General features: G+C 54.3%; 1 protein-coding gene across 3 annotated transcripts in view; it reads left to right on the top strand.

The window, feature by feature from the left end:
* The first annotated feature begins 11,572 nt into the window (after window positions 1–11,572).
* The window catches only part of Dpp9 (dipeptidyl peptidase 9), a 30,264-nt gene continuing 18,556 nt past the window's right edge, over window positions 11,573–23,280 (top strand). For 2 of the 3 annotated variants that reach the window (XM_038339446.2, XM_038339455.2), the window contains exons 1-3: window positions 11,573–11,718; window positions 13,022–13,074; window positions 18,420–18,673. In XM_038339446.2, the coding sequence (XP_038195374.1) occupies window positions 18,451–18,673 (223 nt within the window). In that variant the 5' untranslated portion in view covers window positions 11,573–11,718; window positions 13,022–13,074; window positions 18,420–18,450. Of the gene's footprint in view, window positions 11,719–11,850; window positions 12,809–13,021; window positions 13,075–18,419; window positions 18,674–23,280 lie in introns of those variants that run through there. The other variant, XM_038339462.2, reaches the window with a different exon arrangement.

The raw sequence follows: 23,280 nt of genomic DNA, 5'->3' as shown, positions 1-23,280 counted from the left end.
ATAAGTGTTTTTAATTTAAAAAGACTGTTATGGACTGCAGGGCTTGTGCCCCTAGCCCTGCAGGTGGGGGTGGAGGCCCTAGCCAGGCAGTAGGGGACAGACAGACCCAGTTTGATGGGTACAGGGACACCATCAGGCCAGGGGCCCTCTGTTGACCTTGAAGGGGGGTTCACATGTGGTGGTGAGGACAGTTAATCAGGAGCTTGGTGTTGCTGGAAGAACCAGTGTGGAGTGAGGGAGATGAGGGTTCAGCTAATCCCTTTGGTGTCTGGTTGTCTGAACACCTGTCACTGCTGTAAGGGAGGTCTCTGTAGACTCTGGATTCTAGGGGTGAAAATGGGGGACAAACAGAAAGACAGATACATGGAGGCCAGGAGGGAGCGCGGTAACAGGGGTGGAGGGGCTAGACTGGAGATGGAGAGACAGAAAGATGAGAGAGGTGGGGGAGGAGTGGGAAGAGAGGGGTGGAGATAGAAAGGCAGAAAGACAGATGCAGAAACAGAAAGACAGTTGGAGAAAGAGGAAGGTGGAGAATAGGAACAGATAGAGGAGAGAGAAGAGGGTCCCATGTATCCCGGGCTGGCCTCAGTTTACTATGTAGCCGAGGATAACCTTCCACTGCTAATCCTCCTGCCTCAGTCTCCCGAGTGCTGGGATGGCATTCCGTGATGCTGGGGATGGAACCCAGGGTTGTGTGCTCGCTGGATGAGCATTCTACCCACTGTGCACTGAGCCCAAACCTCCCTGCTTAACGGTGGATCCTCCCAAGCCCATCATTCCTTCTTTTATAATTTTTATTTTACATTTTCCTTATTTCCTGTGTGCACACAGGTGCACCATGGTACAAGGTGGAGGGCAGAGGACAGGCTACAGGAGTCATTTTCTCTGTTCACCATGTGGGCTCCAGGGACTGAACTCACATCATCAGCCCACTTACCCACTAAGCCAGCCATCTCTCTGGCCCTCAGATGTCTCCTCTCAGCGCTGTTGGGATAAATGCTGTGCCTGCGCTGTGTCTGCAGCGATCCTGGGCCAAGCCCGTCCCTTCTCTGCCTCTCCTTGTCAATACAGCCCAGGCAGGCTCCACTCCCTGCTTTTTTTTTTTTTTTTTTAAGATTTTATTTATTATGTATACAACATTCCTTCCATGTGTGCCTGCAGGCCAGAAGAGGGCACCAGATCTCATTACAGATGGTTGTGAGTCACCATGTGGTTGCTGGGAATTGAACTCAGGACCTCTGAGCCATCTCTCCAGACCCGTCTTTTTCCTTTTCTTTTTCTTTTTCTTTTCTTTTTTTTCTTTTCAAGACAGGGTTTCTCTGTGTAGCCCTGGCCAGAATGGAGCTCACTCTGTAGGCCAGGCTGGCCTCCAACAGAGATCTGCCTGCTCCTGCTTCTCAGTGCTCGGATTAAAGGTGTGTGCCACCACTGCCCAGCTGCCTCTGCCTCCTGAGTGCTGGGCATGCACCACCACCGCCAGACTGATTTACTTACTTTTATTATTTGTGTGTATGGGGGTCAAAGTTCAAACTAGGTGTTTGCCTCTATTGCTTTCCTTCTTTGTTTTTCCTGTTGGTGTTGATTTGAAGTCTCACTGGGTGGCCCATACTGACCTGGAACTCACAGGGCTTCTCCTTTTAACCATGTGGCCACTGTTATTCTTTTGGTCCCCGCCCCTTTCCACGCCCACTCCCAGCGACCTCTGGTCTCTTGGAGTCATCCTGAATCTCTTCCCTCTTCTCTTCTCACTGCCCCCTTTTGCGTGTGCACACGCGCCCTCTCTCTCTCTCTCTCCCTCTCCCTCCCCCTCTCTCTCTTGTTCTCTCTCTCTCTCTCTCTCTTTCTCTCTATCCCTCTCTTTCTTGTCCCTCCCTCCCTTGACCCGCACTGTCGAGCACACCCTTCCCTAATAAACAATCTTCCCGAGCACGTGGTCGCGTCCTGGGTCTCCCTTCCTCCGGCTCCGCGATACACCCCACGCCAAAAGAAGAACAACATTGGTGCCGAAACCCGACGGCTGTGTCCCCGGATTTCGGGACTGGGGCTCCAGGCTTGGCGCCAGCCTGGTTCCCCCGGACCGTGCCGGACCAGCTGAAGAACTGGAGACCTGAGACCTGAGGACCGGAGGCCCTATGGACTAAACCACCTGCTTCACATCTCAACACCTGCCTGTGCGCGGCTCTTCATCCAACACCGGCTTCAACTGTGAGTTCCCTTCTAGCTGGTCAAACGACCCTGGTCTACCCACCGGTCTCCATTGAGCGCTCGGCGGCCCGTGGGCTATTCCTAGGGTCGGGGGGGACTTCTCTGAACCCCTTCTCCGGCCTTCAGTCCGGCTTGCGTTCCCAGCTCTGACCGTGATTGAGACGGCGGGAAAGCCTCTCACTCCGCTCGCACCCGGGGCCCGGGGCTCCGGCTCTCTTTTCTTTTCTTTTCTTCCTTCCCTGCTTCTGACTCTCCACGTGATCACTACGGTGTGATCTCCCGTCCAGGACGGAGGCTTGGTCTTGCTGCACCTCTCCTGTCGGAGGAACGGTCCTCGTACACTTGGGGTTCAGCCAGCCAAGCGTAACATTCCGCGCGTGGCACCGGGACGCTGGGTCACGCGCCTGAATGTTCGTTCCATCTGCATGCATTTCACCTGCCAGGAACGGTCCTTCAGGTTTGAAGTGCTACGGTTTTTTTTTGCGGGCGTGTTCACGGTCTAGCTATGGGAGCCAAGCACTAAACTTAAAGTCCTTACAGCTCAAAAATTGTAACTTTTTCCCCCGCAACACGTGGCTGCCGCCATCTTGGCTGAGGGCCAGGTGGATCAGGTGACTCGTCGCCATCTTGGCTGAGAGCCAGGTCAGGTGACCAAGCTCTCCCAATTTCACCCTGCCTCTTCACCAGGTCTTCACTAAAATTCTCCTGTTAACTCTGCTACATGTGTTTTGTGCAAATGGTATGTCTCTGATAGGGCCCATCAGAGTCATCCACGTTGCTCAATTCCTGTTCACTCTATGTATAATAATTGTTCATTACATCTCATTTCAGATTACAAAATCCTAAATCTCATATTTTAAACTGGTATGTACTTTCAAGTCTCTTACAAAAATGCCTTAAGCTGTTCTCTAACATTGTCAATTCTGACATTAACCTTCCATTGCCAACAGTTTCTTTCTGCCTTTTTACAAGTCTGGATCTTACCTGTTAAGAGCCAGTATACTGCAGCTATATATTTAATCCAGCCTTCAACTGTTCAGAGATCTGGGAAATGTGATATTTAAATATTTAATTATTAAAAACTTTTCATAGCAAAAAGAGACAGGTTGGCTCCTAGCAGCAGCTCTCTGCTCCCTCCAAAGAAGACAGACGCGCACGAAACAACGTCCTACAGTTTGCTTCAACTGCCGAGCGCTGACCATTAGGCGAAACTGCCTTTCATCCAAAGACCTCCAGACGTGGACAGAATCACTGGAATTGACAGCCTAGCTGCTCAGGTCAAGGTAGGCCTGTCTTCCTACAGATTTCTTAGCCCACAGAGTCTTCTGAAACCTGGCAGGACTGCGCTAAATAAAAAAGGTCAAGCACAACCTTCAGCAACCATGGAGGACCTAAAAAGAGTAGCTCTGGGTGCCAACCAAGTAAGTTCTCTGTCATTTTTTAATCGGTAACTTAAGTAAAATCTTATCCTTCTCAAAGATCTCTGACAGTTTGACAGCTGAGAGGTTTTACCAGGTTGAGGTTTTACCAGGTCACCTCACCAAACAAATTTCAAAACAAATTTATCTCTTAAAACTTCTGTTTTCACAAATTCAAGGAGTTCTTGTGAGTTCCAGAGAGCCAAATTAAGGAATCCATCTTAAACAGGTCAGATACCCACTCAATTCCCTGGTACAAAAAAAAATTTTTTTTCCTTCATTTAACTTTGTTCTTTGTTCTGCCAATACCTTAGAGACACCAAACATTTCCATGCCACAGACACCAGTCAGAAGCAAAGAGACCAGCTATGCCAGGATGTGACCGGCACCCAGCCTTCTCTCGGGTTCCCCCCCCCCAAAGACGACGCCCACAATCAGCCGGAAGCAGTCTTGAGAATTCGCCGCCCCAATTCCTTCAAACTGTGATGTCTAATTTTTTGCTTTTTATTGTAAGAAATACCCGGGAATGTTATTCTTTTGGTCCCCGCCCCTTTCCACGCCCACTCCCAGCGACCTCTGGTCTCTTGGAGTCATCCTGAATCTCTTCCCTCTTCTCTTCTCACTGCCCCCTTTTGCGTGTGCACACGCGCCCTCTCTCTCTCTCTCCCTCTCCCTCCCCCTCTCTCTCTTGTTCTCTCTCTCTCTCTCTCTCTTTCTCTCTATCCCTCTCTTTCTTGTTCCTCCCTCCCTTGACCCGCACTGTCGAGCACACCCTTCCCTTAATAAATAATTCTCCCACGCACGTGGTCGCGTCCTGGGTCTCCCTTCCTCCGGCTCCGCGATACACCCCACGCCAAAAAGAAGAACAACAGCCACCATGCCCGGCTCTGCCTTGTACAGGGCTTCTCCCTGGGCCTGCAGCTGGCCAGTCCAGCTCAGCCTCAGTGCCTCAGCTCCTCAGCACTGGGGTCAGACGTAGCAAACCAGCACCATTGCCTACTTGTTACATGGGTGCCGGGGTCTGAAAGCAGGTCCTCAGGCTTGGTGGAACGCACCTGTCCCACTGAGCCAGCTTGCTGGCCCACAGGTTGGACTCAGTAGTGAAGGGTGATATGGACCTGTAGCTAAATCATCGTGGGGGTTGGGGTTGGAGTGCCACAGCTGCAGATTCCATTTGAGGATTCTCAGCTGTATTGGCCAGCGCAGAGACACAGTGTCTTCCAAGACAGCCCGTCTCCTCAGAGAAACAATTCCAGGAAAGCGAGACTGCAGGAATGCATAGTACCCTGAAGCTGCGTTAAGTTCCTCATTCCCAAGCCCCTTACAGGCCCCTATAAAGGGTCAAGGCAGGCGGCGTTTAGTCCTCTCAGACGCCCCACATTTCCTGTGGGAGTCTGCCCCTGGCTGTGTGTGCAACCAACACAGGGTCATCTGTAAGGATCTCTCTGATCTTATTCCTACCGCCATCTCTTTACACCTCAGGAATTTGACAAGGTTGGAGTGTGGAGGTGATTGAAAGACCTGAGACCCCGGGCTCCCTGCATGCCAGGTGAGAGCGCTACCACTGGGACCCGGGCTCCGTGCATTCCAGGTGAGCGCCATTACCACGGGAACCCCGGGCTCCCTGCATGCCAGGTGAGGGCGCTACCACTGAGCTGCAGCCTCAGCCTTCACAACGCTCTAAATCCTGGGTAGGAATTGGTAGCTCCGCATCCACTTCATCCGAAGATGGCCCAGAGCACAGAGATATTAGGTTTATTTCCTAAGGACACACAGCCCTGAGGAAGCAGAAGAGGAACTCAAACCAGGGCCTCGGAGCTCCAACACTGGTGCATTTTGGGTATGTGTGGCTCTGCATTTTCTCTCTCTGAGCCTAGGAAAAGCACCTCCTTCACGGCATCTTTAACTGGCCCATGAGGTTTGATTTCTCTGTTCTGCCCTGGGCTGGGACCTCTTTCTGGGTTTTGTTAGGTGGCTGGACACCTCCATCTCTGTATCTTTCTTCCTCACTGCCATTTCTTTGATCTGACAGGCCCCCTATCTCTCCCTAGAGCTTTCTTTCCTGCTCATTCCTTCCGCACGTCCTACCTCTACCCTTCCCTTCCCTTATCTTACCTCCGTTCCCGCTTTTCTCTCCCTGTCTGGGTCAAAGGTCCTCTGCAGACTCCTCTCTCATCTGGCCTTTTTAGATTCCCCTGCCTACGGGATCTGGCCCCACCTTGTCTCATTGGGAATGGTGGGGGGGTCTAAGCTGAGAAAGGAGAGAAGGGGAAGGGGAGGAGCCAGGGGAAGAGAGGCAGGGCCAGCAAAGGGGGCGGGGTCAAAGGGGCAGAGTCAGCGACAGAGGGGAGGAGCCAGAGGCTGTGGTCCCCCACACATATTTTGAGGCTCTGGACTGGGGAGAGAGGGCCTTGCATGACCACATTAACCACATTTTTCTTGGGAGAGCTGGTGTTTTGTTTTATTTGTGGCCCAGACTGGCCTATAACTCACAGCCACGCTGTTGCCTCAACCTCTGGAGGGATGGGATGACTGGTGTATAGTCACTGTAGAGTCCTAGTAGGCTCTCTGTTGCCATGATAAACACCATGACCCATGACCGAAAGCGGCTTGGGCAAGGAAGGCCTTATTTCAGCGCAAACTCTCAGCCCCATGCAATCACTGGAGGAAGTCAGGAACTCACCAGGACAGGAACCTAGAGGCAGGTGCTGGTGCAGAGGCCATAGAAGGTGCTACTCACTGGCTTGCTCCCTATATCTTGCTTGGCCTGCTTTCCTATAGAACCCAGGACCACCAGCCCAAGGATGGCACCACCCACCGTGGGCTGGACCCTCCTCATCAATTGTCAATCAAGAAAATGCTCCACAGGACAATCTGATGGGGGTGTTTTCTCAACTGAAGTTCCTTCTCCCCATATGACGGTGTGTCAAGTTAACAAAGAAGACAAACAACAACAACAACAACAAAGAACCCTCTCCTGAGAAGCAGATATATCTGGATTAAGAACAACACACCTAGATTTTGTTTTGGGCTTTAATCAAAGACTTGAGTTGCCCACACGCACACCTGGAACTTTCTGAAGATAATGTCCTTGATGATCATACTAGTGGCAGCTGCTGCCATGTCCTGCCACACTGCAGCCCCTTCAGGCTCTCTGACAGACAGGGCTATGGGACTACAGATGAATGGGGGTTGCAGCACTTGCAGGTTGTGGTCTGTGTGTCCCAACAATGACCATCTTGTTCCAGAGGGGCCAAGAATCTAGTCATGCTCAGTCTTCCAGGCCAGATATCTCAGTGGACCCATCTAGAGCTCTAGAGGGCTGCCTACACTATGATTGTACAGAAGGCTCTAACACCCGGAAAGGAATGCCCCTGCCTCAGAAGCAGGAAGGATGAACCTGTTCTTACAGAATGTGAGGTGTGGCTGGGTCTTCCCAATTCAAATATCTGATGAAGATAATCCTTCTGGCTAGGCAGGGTGGTGCACGCTTTTAGTCCCAGCACTCAGGAGGCAGAGGCAGGCAGATCTCTGTGAGTTCAAGGCCAGCCAGGTCTACAGAGTGAGTTCTAGGACAGCCAGAATGGCTATACAGAGAAACCCTTCTTGAAAAACAAAACAAGAAAATGAAAAAAGAAAAAAGGAAATCCCTCAAAGTTGTGCATGCTGGCTGGGGTTTTCACTGATTCCAGATGCATCAAGCTGATAGCCAAGATGACCATTAGGGGCTCCATACAGCAGAGATTTGAGGCACCATCCCCCTCTGGTCACAAGGGCTATCCTAGGGTATCCCCTGCCCTGGCTCCTTATAGCTTTTCTGGGAATTCTGTTTGTTTTTTTCCAGACAAGTTCTCACTAGAGGCTATCCTATGTAGATTAGGCCAGCCTCAGACTCACAGAGATCTGCCTGCCTCTAGCCTACCAAGTGCTGGGATTTAAGGTGTGTGTCACCATGCAATGACGGGCTCTCTCCATCTTAGTTTTTGAGACAGGGTCTCTCACAAACCTGGAAGTCACTGATTTAGCTGGACTGGCTGCAGTGAGTTCTGTGTTCTGTCCAGTGTTGGGGTTACGGACAGGCACCAGGGTACCTGGGCTTTGCTGGGTGCTGAAGTTCCGACCTTAGGTCCTTCCCATGCTTGGGAGCAAGCCCTCTGCCCGTGGAGCCCTCCTGGTGCCCTCATAGTTTTCTTGGTTTTGTTTGTTTGTTTCAAGACAGGCTTTCTCTGAGCAGCCCTGGCTGTCCTGGAGCTCACTCTGTAGACCAGGCTGGCGTTGAACTCAGAAATCTGCCTGCTTCTGCCTCCCCAGTGCTGGGATTAAAGGCATGCACCACCACTGCTCGGCATCAGCTCATTTTTTTTAAAGATGCAAAACAAGAGATCTATGCTTGTGCCCATTGCTTGTGAAGTTTGAATTTTTACTGTTATGTGAGTTTACCATGTCTGAGGTCCACATACTTTCCGTGGCCCTTGGTGGTCTTGTTTTGTAAGTAAGGAAACTGAGGTTGAGAGAGGTGCTGCCCCCACCCAGAAGCACCTGGTTGCTGAGAGACACAGTCAGGCTTTGAACTCAGATGTGCAAGGGTAGAAGTCCTATAATGAATCTGTTTTCTCAAGATTTTACACATATGTCAGGGACTTTGGGGATAAAATAATAGAGGGTTTTAGGGCCTAAACTTTAGGCTTTCGTGGGAGGAATTCTGGTGGTATGACGTAACTGGGGGCTTAAAACTTAGAAAGTTAGTCATGTGTGGTAGCTTGCTCACATCACTCTGACACTCAGGAAACTGAGGCAGGAGGATCATGAGTTTGAACCCCACTTAGGCTATTTATTTATTTATTTTGGTGTTTTGAGACAGGTTTTGCTGTAGCTTTGGAGCCTTTCCTGGAACCAGCTCTTGTAGACTAGGCTGGCCTTGAACTCACAGAGATCTGCCTGCCTCAGCCTCGGGAGTGCTGAGATTAAAGGTGTGTGCCACCACTGCCCGGCTTCCCACTAATCAAGGACCTGTCTTTAAAAAAAAAAGGAAGGGAGGGAGGGAGGAAAGGAAAGAGAGAGAGAAAGTAAAAAGAAAAGAAAATTCAGCAGAGGGTTAGAGGCATCTACAGGCAAGTCTGACTACCTGAGTTCGATTCCTGGACTCACCTGAAGGTAGGCCTAACAGACTCCTTCACGTTGTCTCTGACCTCCACATGTACATTGTGATACACGTGCCCCCCTCCGTGATAAATAAATTTTAACATCAACAAAAAAGATCCCTCCTTTCCTTCCTCCACTCGCAGACTCAGGGGCCCTCACTTCTGGACCCTTGAACCTGATACACCCGCCCTCCCTGAAAGCTGAGAGGCCCACGGGCTCAGGGTGCGCAGGGCCGTGGCTTGACTCTCGAACATTTCTGTAGAGCCCCTTGGCTGTGTCAGCAGTGAGTCTTCGAAGCTGGAGGCCGAGCTCTGGAACCTTTCTCCATCTCCTAGTTCCCGGGCTGGCCGTTGGGGCGGGGTAAGGTTTGGTTTGCTCTGGGTTCCAGCCCTGTGCCCCGCAGAACACAGGCCCAGGGGCGGGGTCTCGGGAAGGGAGGAGGAAGGCGGGGGGAGGGACAACAGCGACGGGGCAAGGCTCCCCTTACATCGTGCCCATCCCTCACCCCACCCACCTGGACCAGAGCCAGGGAGGGGCTGACCAGACAATGAAAGCCTTTTAGACTCCCGGGCATCCCACTGTGCCCTCGCCCACAGGACCCACGTGCTTTTCTGGGTTCGAGGGGGTGCCTTTCTTCCTAATCTCACCTTCTGAATTTGAGGCTCCCCAGAGTGGATCCAAGACCCGGAGGCCCAGCTGGCATCCTTCTATTGCCTGTTCCCTCCATCTCCACCCGTGTCCCGTCCCACCTCTTCCCTATTTCTGTCTCCAAGCATCCCCATCCTCCCCTGCCTCCCCGACACTGTGCTGAATTTAGGGGATTCTTACTGCAAGTTGGGAGTGCAGCCAGCTCTCCCTGAGCCTGGCCCCCTGGGAGCCCCATGTAAGGCAGTCCCACAGCTCCCTACTGGGGCCTGGGATCAGAGAATGACCCGGGTCAACTTTTTACCCTCTTCAAGTCCCAGAGATGGAGGCTCAGACTGCCCCTTCTGTCTTCAGCAGTGCATGGTTGTGCCAAGGTCCAACTTGTGATCCTTCTGCCTCCACCTCTGAGTGCAGGAGCTGACCCCTGACCGAGGAGAACCTCCTCCCCCCTCCCCCCATTCCTCATTACACTTTCATTTGAAGTTCAGACTGAGGCTGGGGCTTGCTGTCAGTGCTGACCCAGCATGTACCAGGCCCTGTTCCCAGATCCACATAAAGGACGCATGGTGGTACACACCTGTCACCCCAGCATTGGGGAGGTGCAGGCAGATAGTCAAGATGAACTCTAGGCTAACCTGTACTACAGGAGACCCTGCTCCAAAATGAAGACGAGACTCCTAAAGCGTGTGTGAATGGGGAGGCACTACTGAGTCCTGGGACAGGAGCAGAGAGGAGCAGATGGCTCCAGCTGGGGAAGAGGAGGGAGAGTAGCTAGGCCCAGGCCATGTCCTGCAATTGTGTAACAAATGGTGTCTCTGGGGAGGGTTCCTGGAAAGGGAAGTGGCTTGCAACATCTTGTTCAAAATGTAACCCTCAGGATGTCCAGGCAACTAGTTAGCTATCCAGGAAGCTGAGTACGAATTACTTACGGAGGGACACAGCAACAATGGGGGATGCCCACGCACCAAACAATGGCTGTTTTTCCCAAGGAATCCAGTTACAACAGCTTCTGGGCAACGTGATTTTATACAAAAGCTCTTTAGGGACTGGAGGGAGTTCAGTTCCCAGCACCCACAGGGCTGTAACTCCAGGGGCTCCTTCACACTCTTCCGCCACAGGTGGCACAGACTCAGACAAAAAGTGAAACGGGGGTGTGGGGAGGTCTAGGTAGAGGCAGGAGGATCTCTGAGACTTCAAAGTCAGCCTGATGTATGTGAAGAGATTCAGTTCGGCCGGGGCTGGGTAGTGAGCTCCTATCTCAAAAATGAAGAGAAATAAGACAGAAATAAAAGCGTAAAGCTCAAAGCTGGGGATGCAGCTCAGGCAGAGTGCTTGCTTCCAGTGAGAGGCCTTGGGTTTCACACTCCACAGTTTGGAGCCCTGGGGATAAGCTACCCGTTGCTCCAAACTACAAAAGCCTTGGTGATATCTGTGATGGCATGTCCTTTGGAGTTATTTTGGAGCCAAGTCGATTAATTTTAGAATACTACTTTTAAGTAGGGCTTATTTTGACTACCTTTTGTGTTCATGTGGTAGCACCGGTGTGGAGGAGGTAGGAGTCTGTTCTTTCTTCCCATCATGGGGACCAACTAGGAGCTGAACAAAGGTAGTGAGGTTTAGGGGCAGTAGCTTTCATCACCTGAACCACCTTGCCCGTCCAAGCAAAATTAACCCAGTTTCCAACAGTCACAATTCTGGCTCCATACTTTTGTCCTCCTTCTCGTTTCTGTATTTTAGGGATTTTTATTTTAAGGGTCTTGTTTTTGAGACACGATCTCACTCCGCAGCTCAGTCTGGCCTGGAACTCCTGGCAGTCCTCCTGCTTCAGCTGCTTGAGCTAGCTTTGTGTAAGGTTTGTTTTGTTTAATGAAATTCTGAAAGTTGACGTTCAAGGAAACAAAAAAAGGTAAAGTTGAAAAGAAACGTCTTAACAGACGCGTTGGCCGGGTACCGGAAGAGGCCCAACTACTTGGCAGGCCGACGCCCGCCTCAGTTTCCCTTTCTCCTTCGGGGTCACGGCAGGGTCCGGGTGACCGACAGGAACCGGTTCCGCCCTGGGACGCCCCCCCCCCTCGAGCCTCGCGGATGTTGGTTCCTCCCTGACGTCTTCCAATCAGAAGCCGCCGCTCCTACAGCTCAACTTCCGGGTCAAAGGAGGCACAGCCGGCGGGTCCCCGGTGTCCGCCGCCTTCGCTGTCCCCCCGCGCCCTCCACTTCCGGGCCTTCGTCCGGGGCATGGAGCGTCGCGCGTGAGGCGCCGCCGGCCCCGGGGACCCCCTGCCCAGCTCGTCCTCCGCGCCGCGCCCCGGTGAGCAGCGCCTGGCCCCGGCTCGCCGCCTCCCGCCCCGGCCGGCGCTGTCCGCCAGCCTCGGCACCGCGCGCCCTGTCCTCGTCGTCCCCGCCGCCCCGATCGCCGCGCTTCGCCCGTTCCGGGCCGCGCCCAGGAGCTGCTGCCGCACCGCTGCTGAGACGCCGCCGCCAGCTTCATCGCAGCGCGCGGCTCAGCCCGGCGTCCGCGCAGCCTCCGCCAGCCTCTGCCAGCCTCGTCTCGCCAACCCCCCTCTCGGCCTCTTCTCCTCTCCCCCAGCCTGATCCCCTCAAGCCTCATCCTCTCGCATCTTGATCTCCCCAAGCCGGATACCCGCAAGCCTGATCCCTTTCAAACCTGATTCCCTTCTCAGCTTGATCTCTCCAGCCTGATCCCCAAAACTTGATCCCCGTAACTTGTTCCCTCAAGGCCTGATACTCCAGATTGACTCTCTTTTCAAGCCTGATTCCCCAAAGCTTGATATCCCCAGCATGAAGCTCTTCAAATGACCCTACCAGCCTGACTCCTCCAAGCCTGATAACCCCGCCCCTAGCTTGATTCTCCCCAAGCCTGATCCCTTACTCAGCCCTTATCTTCTGCCTCAGTTTCCACATTGTCCCATGCCGAGCTTGATACTCTCCCAGACTCAAGTTATATTCCCTGTCTCACCCCTTTCTCCCCCTGATTAGCTTGAACCCCCCAGTCCTCAGCTTCGGGTTTCAATCCCTGCATCTTCAGCTCCACCCTCAGGGTCCAGGCTTTAGGCCCGCCCCATCCCCTCCCCATCCACGCTATAGTCCAGCCTTCTATCCCAGTGGCCCTCTTGCTGCCTCCCATCCAGGCTCCCTTGGGAACCCCCTGGGCAGTCACCAACCTGCTTTCGAGGAGCTGGGACTGGTGCCCAGGAGGTGTGGACCACAGTCGCCAGTTCCCGGCTGGGTCCTGGGGAGACCAGGCACTGAGAGACACGTCTCTTCCAAGTGCAACCCAGGGCATGCTGGCAGCCCCGAGGGGCTGGGAGGCTCAGTTAGAGTCTAACCAGGTAGATAGGGTTAGACCGCACAGGCGGAGACTCCCTCCCGCATGGAAAGTGAGTGAGAAGCCAAGCACATCACTGGCCCCTCCATCCTCACTGGCCCCTCCATCCTCACCGGCCCCCCAATCCTCACTGGCCCTCCAATCCTCACCAACTGCTCCATCCTTGCCAGTCCCTCATCCTCACCAACCCCCATCTTCACCAATCCCTCCATCCTTGCCAGCCTTTCCCGTCTGCCCACCTTAACGCCACATTTGTTCTGTCAAGGTTCGTGCCCCGCGCCTGCAGCTGCCATGGAAGCTACTGGGACCCTTTAGAAGGTCAGTTACGTTGGGATTGGGCAGTGAGGCAGGCTCTGGGGTGGGCTGGGGCATTCAGGTCTGCTTGCTCTGGAATGCAGGGATTGAAAGGATGTGGCTTTGTGTCTGGCTCTGGGGTCAGTGGCCTGAGGCCATGGCTGCTGCTGCAGTGGTCCACACATCTGACTCTTCTCCGCATTCCTCTCTCCGGTTGCCCTCCAAGGGCTCCAGGGGGACAAAGGGAGGGTAGTGAGTAGGCTGGGTTTGGGAGAGGTGTGGCCACCCCTCCCCAGCTCATCTGACACAGTACCCAGCCCTTGCGCTTCAGTCACTCTGGTGGTTTTTTTTTTTTTTAAGTGGCTCATTCGTCTGACGGCTGTCATTATGAAAATGTCTTGTGTGTGCATTCCCATTAATCTTTACCATAGCCCCAGGTATAGGTATTATAGTTCCAGTTTATAACTTTAGGAGACTGAGACCCAGGGAGGTTTGTGGCTTCTTTAGGGTCACACGGCACAGATGTGGGTAGGCTAGGGTTTGAACCCTTTTTCCTCTGACATAGGACCCCTGCTTTTCAGCACTGGACAGGGAATACTGGCCAAACCTTCATTCTGTATCTAGGTGACTTCAAGCATCAGGAAGGCTGTCAGACTCTTCTGAGAAGAGTGGTGGCAGCTGGGTGGTGACTGGGACAGCAGTCCGGAGGGCAGCTGTCCGTCCCTTGAGGACACTAGCATGGGTTGCTCGCTGTAAGGCATCCTGTGCACTGCAATGGGCTGAACATTATTCAGCCCTCCATCCACTCCTGGGCAGTCACATGTGTCCCCAGACATCTGGGGTTGCCCACCTTCAGACTGTGATGTCCCTCCAAGTACGTTCTCCTAGGCAGCTGTCATACGGAACAAACAGCCGATAGGAGAGACCGTACCCACAGTTCCCTGGACTGGAAGCTGGGGGTTCCTGTCTTAGGGGAGTGGGTATAACAGAACCCACCTGTTCTGTGAGCTCAGCCCCCCCCCCCCAGAAGATGTGGAGACAAACAGGAAGAGGTGTATTTGGGCTTGGTTTGGGGTGAAGGTACAGAGTGCAGGTGATGGTGACCTTGGGTGCTGAAGTACCCCAGAGGCGGGAGCATTCTCGGACTTCTGAACTGCAGAAACCCAGCCCACAAAAGAGATAGGTTGCTGTTGCTCGGGACCCAGTGAGACACTTGGCATGGGGTGTCCCCGATACCCAGTGCTCTTCTGAAAGCAGAGGTGAACTCCTGACCTTGCAGTCCCCCACCATAGTCCCCACTGCCTGTCAGTGGGTCAGTGTCAAAGGTCAAGTTGCTTCAGGATTAGGAGGAAGGAGGAGAAGGTGGAAAAGGCCAGGGTGGGGTAGAGGTGGGGCCCTGACAGTTAGTTCAGCAACTCCCTGCACCTGCTCCCCCTCTGCTGGTACCCAAGGTGTCAGTAGGGATGGACCCTAGACTGGGTCATTCTGGGTTGTACATCCTCTCACTCTAAGGTTGTTGCACAATGACCGGGACTCGATTCTACTCGATTCTTCCTCTGCTTCCTTCATTTCCTCCATCTCTTCCTCCAGCTCCTCCATCCTGTCTGTCCTCTCCGTCCTTCATCTCCATCTCCTCCAGCTCTTCCTTCATTTCCTCCTTCCTCTCCTCTCTTGCTAACAGTATCTCCCACCCTAATTCATGCCAGTCACAGGTGTCCCCAGACCTGGGCACAAGTCTGCTGGGAGTCCCCAAAACGTGCCTTCCTTTCTGGGTGACGTGGCACAAACCATTTAGCTTCACTGCCTCGGTTTTCTCATCCCCATCATGAATGTGACCTTAGAAGTGGCTCTGAGTCACAGCACACATCAGATGTGTGCAGCAGGGACCTGGGTGGCAGGAGGAAGCAAGGAGGGGGTGTCTGGAGTGGGGCCTCCCAAGGTACAAGATCTGGGCATGGTGGTCCTTACATGTGTGGTTCCTGCACTTATGGTCCCCGTGGCTGGTTACTGAATATAAGCCCAGGCTCAAGATTGACCCTGTGAGCAACCTTGGATGCCAAAGCGCTGGGCGTCAGTTGGGACAGTTCAGGTGGGACACAGGTCCTGTATCTTTGGATTTCCTCCTCTCGTCTTCCACGGTGGAGCATCTGCAAGTCGCCCCCTTCTGTGTTGCTGTCTCCCCACCTAACTCCCCAGTACCACCAGCTTTGGTTTCTTCTGTGCCTTCTTCCCTCCCACAGGCTCTCTCTGAGGTCGAAAGGCAGAAAATCAGGCACGTAAGGGCTGCTGCTTCCTACCCCTGGGAAGTAAGCTATCAGAACCTCAGCCTCGACCATGGCCCCAAGCTTTAGACCTTGTTCTCTGGTGGCTTTACAGGCTGTGAAGGCAACATGCCGATGGGCAGGAAGAAAGCGTAGGTGTCTGGGTTAAGTGGCTTGGCATCGATTTGATCCCCAGCTGTGTAAACTGTTGAGCAGGAACTGTGGGCAGGCTGATGCAGGTGGAGGCCTTGCCTCCGTGTTTACTCCCCAGCCCCTCTCTGGGTCCCCATTTTGCATCTGGACAGCGCAGAAGGCAAGCAACACTGTCAGCCCCAGGCCTCAGCCCAGCTGGAGTGTACACTGAGAGGTTCTCGAGCACATCCGAAGCTCCTGGTGCCTCGTTTCATGTCACATCCCAGCAGGCAGATCTTTGCAGCCTGGGCCCTCTGCGGTGACTCAAGGCAAGAGGCCCTCCTAGGTCCTCTTCTGTACGGGTGTGACTGGTCTCTAATAGGGCCTGAAGGGTCCCCTTCTGGGAATCCAGAGATTTGCGTTTCCTGCTTGAACAAGGCTTGAACTGGGCTGGCCCAATCTAGAGGTACTTGAAGCAGTGAGTGGCATTCCCCTGGCTCAGGTTTCTGGCTTGCTGCCGGCAGCCTCTCGCTTGTCGCTGCCCTTGGCTCCCACTACCCTGGGGATGAACTCTGGGAATCCCTGGTTTTCTCTGGGATGCATGACCCAGGGCCTCGAGGACATCTGTGGTCACTGGTCTGCACTGTGAGAGTGTCTCATGAGCAGCTGCCACGGAGTGTCTTCGGGAGAGGGAGAGCACACGGTTCCTTGTGTCTCCCTGCCTAGAACACTAAGCCAGGTGGGGTGAGCCTCCTGCTTAGGAGGATCTGCCCCACCCCGAGACTTCCCACATCGTGGCAGAGGAGCCTGGGCTAGGGAGCCCCTGTCTCCTGGCTCTACCCTCTGTTCTCAGTTTCTCTACCTGTACAATGGGTTTCCATAGAGTGAAATGATGTTGGCAGGCTTGGCTCTCACAGTGATGTCTTTGCTTTCTTCTTGCACTTCTCAAAGCAGCCTGGGGCCTCACTCCTGTCCTCATGGGGGCCTTTTCGCTGGTTTGGTGTTTCAAGTTTTCTGCTGTCATTTATTATTGTCTGTGAATGGACGTGTGGGTTTGCATGTCCTGAGGAAGCTCTGGAGGTGGCTTTGTGAAGTCATTTCTCTCTCTCCACTTTTAAGTGGTTCTGGGGTAGAAGTCAGGTCGCAAATCCTCTCTGAGCCATCTTGCATGCTTTCTTCTGGTTTTGTTTTTGAGATATTGTCACCCTGTGACCTGGATGAACTTGCCATCTTCCTGCCTTGGCGTCCTGGGCACTGGGGTCACAGATGTGTGCCACCGCCACTGCACCAGGCTCTGTGGTGTTTTTGTTTGTTGGAGACAGGATCTCCCTGTGCAGCCTAGGCTGGCCTGCGACTCAGAGCTCTGCCTTCCTAGGCCCACCCAGCCACTGTGGTCTTGTGTTGATGAAGAGTTAGGAGACAGCTGTGAAGGTGCACCCCGACTGCGCATGGGCCCCTCCACCCTCCTATCCCACAGTCCTGACCCTTCAATTCCCGCTCCTGCTGGTGCTTGGAGGCTCCATTGCAGGAGCTTCTGGAGCCCACAGAGGGATCTCAGCCCCTGCAGCTTCCCCCAGCCACTCTGGCATGCCCAGAACTGGGTCACCGTGGCTGGCTGGGTGTTTAGATTTCTTTAAAGCAAATATTTGCCTGTTGGTCCAGGTTTGCTCAGACAGAGCTGAGCCCAGTGGCTGAGAGGAGGAGGGAGCTGCTGGGAGGTGGCCAGTCCCAGCATGGACCAGAGGGACAGCAGGGTGGTCTGGAGGATGCTCACTGGGATGATGTCAGTGTGACGGCCCCTGTGGGTGTCCCCTGTGCACAGTGACATCTGGAAGCCCCAAGTCTTTGTTATTGTCACTGATGTCCATAGGGTGCTGAGTTCCAGAGCCAAGGAGAGGTCCAAGTGGGACGGACACTCACCAAGTAACCATCGTGAGAAATGCCTAAGGGAAAGGACAGCCCTGTGGGAAGGGAAAACTGTTGCGACCATCTCAGGGTGGCGGCACGAGAAGCTTCCTAAAGACCTGTTTTATACTTAGTCAGTCTGCCGAGCGGTGGTGGCATACACCTTTAATCCCAGCACTCGGGCAGAGGCAGGCGGATCTCTGGGAGTTAGCTGTCAACCTGGGCTACAGAGCGAGTTCCAGGACAGCTGTGACTGTGACAGAGAAACCCTGTCTTGAAAAACAAAACAAAATAAGAGCTTAGTCAACATAAAAAAGAAAAAGAAGTGCATACCAGAAAGGATGACATGTACCCTGGGACAGATGCGAAAGAGTCGCCCTGTCTGAGTAAGGAATGGTTTCTCTAGGCAGGTTATGAAGAGGTGCTGCTCAAGAACCTGGAAGATATGGGTCCTTGCACCAGAAAATGCTGGATTTTTGTTGTGTGCTTAGAGTCCTGAGTTCCTGTTTTAGTCAAGCATCTACCACTGACCATGCTCCCAGCCCATCAAAGGGGGGGATTCTAGGCGGAGCTCCACCCTGAGCTACGCCTTACCTCTCATGGGGCGGGGTTCTAGGCGGGGCCCCCCCCCCGGGGGGGGGGGGGCGGGGGGAAGGGGGCGGTTCTAGCGCGGAGCTCTGCCCTCAGCCACACCCCCTCACTGGGGGATTCTAGGTGGGGTTCCATCCTGAGCCACACCCCCTCACTGGGGGATTCTAGGCGGAGCTCCACCCTGAGCCACACCCCCTCACTGGGGGATTCTAGGCGGGGCTCCACCCTGAGCCACACCCCCTCACTGGGGGATTCTAGGCGGGGCTCCACCCTGAGCCACGCCCAATTGAGCATGGAAGACCAGGAAGAGTTTCAGTTGAATGAGTGGTGTGGATCCAGGTGGAGTCCCGATTAACTCAGCAGAACCTTGGTTTTCCTGAGAATTGCTTGAAAAAGTTGTAATAACTTGATCTGGAAACATCCATGGTGAGGTCAGCTTGTCAGGAAGACACCCAATCTCACGCACGTGTCTCTCCACAGCTTCTCGCTGCCGTCACAGGAGTCCCCGAGGATGTCTGGCGGGGTCTCCCCAGCTGAGCAGGTGGGGGCAGGCGACATGGACGACGAGGCAGCGCGCTTCTGTGTGCAGAAGCACTCCTGGGACGGGCTGCGCAGCATCATCCACGGCAGCCGCAAGTCATCGGGCCTCATTATCAGCAAGGCCCCCCATGACTTCCAGTTCGTGCAGAAGCCTGATGAGTCCGGCCCCCACTCCCACCGCCTCTACTACCTGGGTAAGCTGACTGTCCTCTCGGCCCTTTGCCGGCAGGCCTGGGGTGCTAAGAGGTTTCAGAAGCAACCAGCCTGAGTCAGGCAGTGTTAGTCCACTTCCTGGGTCAGCCATGCAGGTGACAGTTCAGGGCTGGCCAGGTGGCCCTGAGTCTAGAAACTGCTCCTAGCTGGGCCACTTCCCAGGTGCTGGCTGGGCAGGGCTTTCTGGGTAAACAGGATGGAGCTCAGATCCCTGTGGGAAGGTCACATGCTGTTCCGTCCAGCAGGAGCTCACCCTGTGGTGCTGTGTTAGGACGAATTCTGAGGCTCAGAAATTGGCACTATCTCTGTGTAGTGTGCCATGGGCCAGCCGCGGAGCTTGGCTCACTGTCCTGCCACAGAACCCAGAGGCACCTACTCCCGGCCCAGCTGTTGGCAAGCTGTGCTCCCACTGGGCCAGCAGCGCCTGGGGTTTGACCCCTCAGACCCTTCAGACTTTCTGTAGCTTCTGTAGCCAAGCCTGCACCCAGCTCATAGACAGGAAGTGCCTGCACCCAGTCCCAGCTCACAGACAGGAAGTGTCCGTGAGACACAGACACTGCCCTACTAGGTAGGCCTAAAGGGCCTATAGTGCTAGAAGAAAGAACCCTCTGGAAATCAGCTGGACTTGTTTGCTTGCAAACAGCATGCCTCCTGGCTGTTGACCAGTGGCCAGCTGGACCACTAGTGGGCGTCCTAGGTTTCGCGCATGCCCACTCTGTGGTGGTCTCCCCCGTGTCACAGCCTCAGACATTGCCCAGCATTCCTGGGGGTTGGTGTCACCCCTAGTTGAGAAACACTTTTTAGGATAGGTGACTCTGGTCATCCTCCAGGCCGGTCCTGTTGCTGCTGGTCGTGGTTGCCTTGGTTCCCAAGACTGTGCCTGTATATGTCTGGGTCTCAGCATTTGAATGCACGAATGACTGGACATTGTCACCTGCCTACTGCCTACTGTACATGGATGACAGGAGCCAAGGTGGACCCAGGGTGGCCGTGCTCCTCCCACTGTCTCCATACTTCCCCTTCAGAGCCGTCCCAGGAGGGAGTCCCACGGACTCTCACAAATCACCACTGTCAGTGCAGTAATGGGAAACAAGCTGACTGAGGCTGCCAGACTGCCGAGTGACCCACAGCAGCCATGGCATGCGGCATGTTCCCATGGGGGAGAGAGTGTCTCCACCGCTGCTGGGCCGGGAGGACAGCAGGCAGGGCTTCCTCCTCTGAGGTCCCGCCCCTTTCAGTGCTGGCTCCTCCCACTTGTTGCGTAGCCTGTCTTTAGTGAGTTAGCTCCAGCCTGCATCTTCTGACGGGAAGATGGCAGCCAGACTGCTTTCCTACTGGAGCTCCAGGCAGGATCTTCCTGTCTCTTCCAGCTTGTGAAATATACAGCATCCATCAGCTTGTGGCCGCGTCTCTCCCACCGCTGCCTCCGTGATCACATGACTAACTTCTCTGCCTGAGGTTTCCCTTACCTCGGTCTTCTGCGGATGCAGTGCTGGAGAGTGTTACTGCAGCCAGCCGCAGGTGCAGAACCCTGGTTCAGTAAAGGCAGTGACTCGGGTTCAGGCCTAGAGCACAGCTCGCTCTCTCTCTGGGGATCTCTTGGCTTCCCAGGACCATGAGAAAGGACAGAACCCTCTGAGGTCTCAGCCACAAAGTGCACCTGGTACCAGGAGCCTGGGGATGGCCCAGAGAGCCAGTATACAAAGCCATCAGCCTCAGGATGGGGTGCTTGTACCCCAGAGCCTCAGGAGCCCATGACTATGGCTCCAGTCCACCTATGACAGGGCCCATGCTGGCACCTCGGGTCTCAGCAACAGAAATTGACCCTCTGGCTTCAGGGTCCTGGGAGAAGGACTCTGATTGGCTCAGCCCGGGTTCCATGAACCTTCACTGTGACTCCTGTGGTCTCTCCAGGAGGAGTTTGTGCCTTGTTGGCTTGGCTGGGTGGGCAGGGCCCAGAGCTTGTAGGGTGTCCGGAGAAGGAATCTGATTTGCTCAGCTAGCCTTCTCAGTCATCTTGTCTGGCCTGGGGGCGGGGCTCTGGGTTTCTGGGGAAAGGAATGGGATTGGCCCAGGTGGTGGTCATTCACGCATGGCCTCTTTGTGTGTGTGTCTGGACTGGGTGCAGTGTCCTCAGGGATCAGCTCAGGGTGCTGGGGGTCTTCATGGGGCTGGAAGGCCACAAATGAGTGCGTAGTGAAGGCAGAGCCCGGACACATGTAGAGGAGCCCAGAACTCTGTGAGCATAGCGGCTTCTCTCCAGCCAGCCCTGTCTCATCAGCTGCTACCTGACAGCGCTGGCCTCGGGTTACCTCCTGGTTCCTCTGAGTCCTTTATGCCATGTCTTTATGCTAGGTATCAGCCAGGATTAGATAGGTGCATGGTGGAGACCCTAGTTGAGGCTCCCCTGTTGCCCGAAGAATGTGGCCTGACCCAGCCATTCCCAAGCACCTCTGTCCTCATAGGCCCAGGTTTACTATGTGGGACATGACCTTTGTGCGGGATGGGCTGAACCCTGAGGGGATGCACTGGCCCTGGCTATCAGCCCATTCCGTTGCCAACAGCTCTTCTGTGTGGCAGTGAGGCCTCAGGGCCTAGAGCAACGTGGACTCTCGGCCTCTGTCTTGAGTTCAAGATGCACTGAGCACTCTAGTTCAGCTTGGTCCCTGCCAAGCTGGTCAAGGCCACACTCCTCGGTGACTAGAAACAGTGTGGGTGTGTGCCCAGGGTACCTGCCTGGGGCTAGGCAGGGTGTGTGTGTGTGTGTGTGTGTGTGTGTGTGTGTGAAGGCAGAGCCCATAGGTGAGGCAGCCACGGCAGAGCCAGGGTGTCCTTAGTCGGCCCTACCCTTGCTGTCAACGCTAGGCATCATGGGCTGTGGTGCCAGCACCGGAGGCCTGTCTAGGAATGTACTGGCTCGGGATGTTGGTGTAATTGCTTGTTAATCAGCTGTGGAAGGTGGCGGCTTTAATGTCCTTGGCACAGACTCGCCTTGGACTTCCTGTTGGGAAGCCTCAAGCACAGCAGACTACTTCTGGGGAGCAGCTGCCCGCAGGCAGGACTGAGGCACAGCTCACACCCCAGACGTCCCCCTCCCTACACTTCATCGTTGTTGGTGTGTGGAGGTCAGAGACACTGTGTGGGTTCCAGGGCTCAAACTTAGGTCGCCAGTCTTGGTGGCAAGTCCCGGAACTCACCAAGCCTCTCACTGGCCTGTGTCATATTCCCAATAGTGCACGCATTTAGTCCTAGCACTCAGGAGAGGCAGGTGCATCTCTGAGTTCAAGGCCAGTCTGAGCCACACAGCAAGTTCCAGAACAGCCGGGGCTGAACAGTGACCCTGTCTCAGGAAATCAGACAGTCTGGCAGCTGCAGAAGTGGAGCTAGGCAGAGGTCAAGTGTCCCACAAATCACCATAAGAGGCGCCATGTTCTGGGGCTACCAAGCACCCTGCATGCTGCTGGACTGCTCGGGACTCAGGAGCACCAGCCCTGGTCCCCAGGCTTCTTGACCAGAGAGGGGAAGTTGAAGCATTCTGAAACTGGTCACTCTGCTGACCGCGTACCTGATGCTGACAGTACTATTACTACTCGGCCAATCCCATGGGGTTGCCCTGCATTGTGACCTTAGCTTCCCCATCTCTGGAGGGCATACTGTCTCTCGTCATCGAAGTGGGGGGGCTGGAAGAACAAGAGGAATTCAGGGTTTATCCTTGGCTGCCTAGCAAGTCAAAGCCCAGCCTGGACAACCCAGACACACACACACACACACACACCACTTGGGCTCTGCTTGTTCTAGCCAGGGTTCACAGTCACACATTGCATCTTCCTAACCATTCTGCCAGGGGTCTCAGCTAACCCCATGTGATAGTGGTCAGTGGAGGCCAGTATGTCTAGCTTCCTGGAGAAACCATTGTCCTAAGTTCTCCCTTGATGCCATTACTCCAACTGAACCCATTCAACTGCTTTCAGGGATTCTCAGACTGTGACTGTCTTGCCCCAGAGCTCCTTTGGTGAGAGCACGCCCATGTGACTTCATGTGTCCACAGAGGGTCTGTGGTCACTTCAAGCCGGTAGATGTGAGCAGAGCACGTATGTAAGAGCCACTTGAGGTTCTACCCTCGAAGAACCCACAGGCCCAGGAGAGCTATCTGACACACGTTAGACCTTACCCAAGCTTGCAGGAAGTTGTCACTGTCTTTAGCCACTGAACCTGCTGAGGCGGGGGATTGATGGCCATGATGGCTGCCAGCCCCTTCTCCTCAGGCCTCTCTGTAGCCTACCTAGCTCATAGGGCCATCTAATGAGCTTCTCTGTTTCCAACCGGATCCCAGCAGTTTCTCCTCCACACAAATCTCCATGACCGCATGGCTGGGGAATCCGGCCCCTAGTTAGCGTTCTCAACACAGGGAGCTTTCTCCTCCCCTCCTTCATCCATTTGACCCTCAGACACCACATACGCCAGAACCACACAGCCTTTGCACTTTTTAGATAGCTGGAACGTTCTCTTCAATTACCACCTGCCTCTTCTTAAATCTGTCTTCCTCAGCGACACTTTCCCTGACCTGCCCATGTGGAACGGCACCTCT

This window comes from Arvicola amphibius, chromosome 1 (genome assembly GCF_903992535.2).
Source record: "Arvicola amphibius chromosome 1, mArvAmp1.2, whole genome shotgun sequence".
In the NCBI taxonomy this organism is placed as follows: domain Eukaryota; kingdom Metazoa; phylum Chordata; class Mammalia; order Rodentia; family Cricetidae; genus Arvicola; species Arvicola amphibius.
This window is presented reverse-complemented; position numbering and strand designations above follow the sequence as displayed.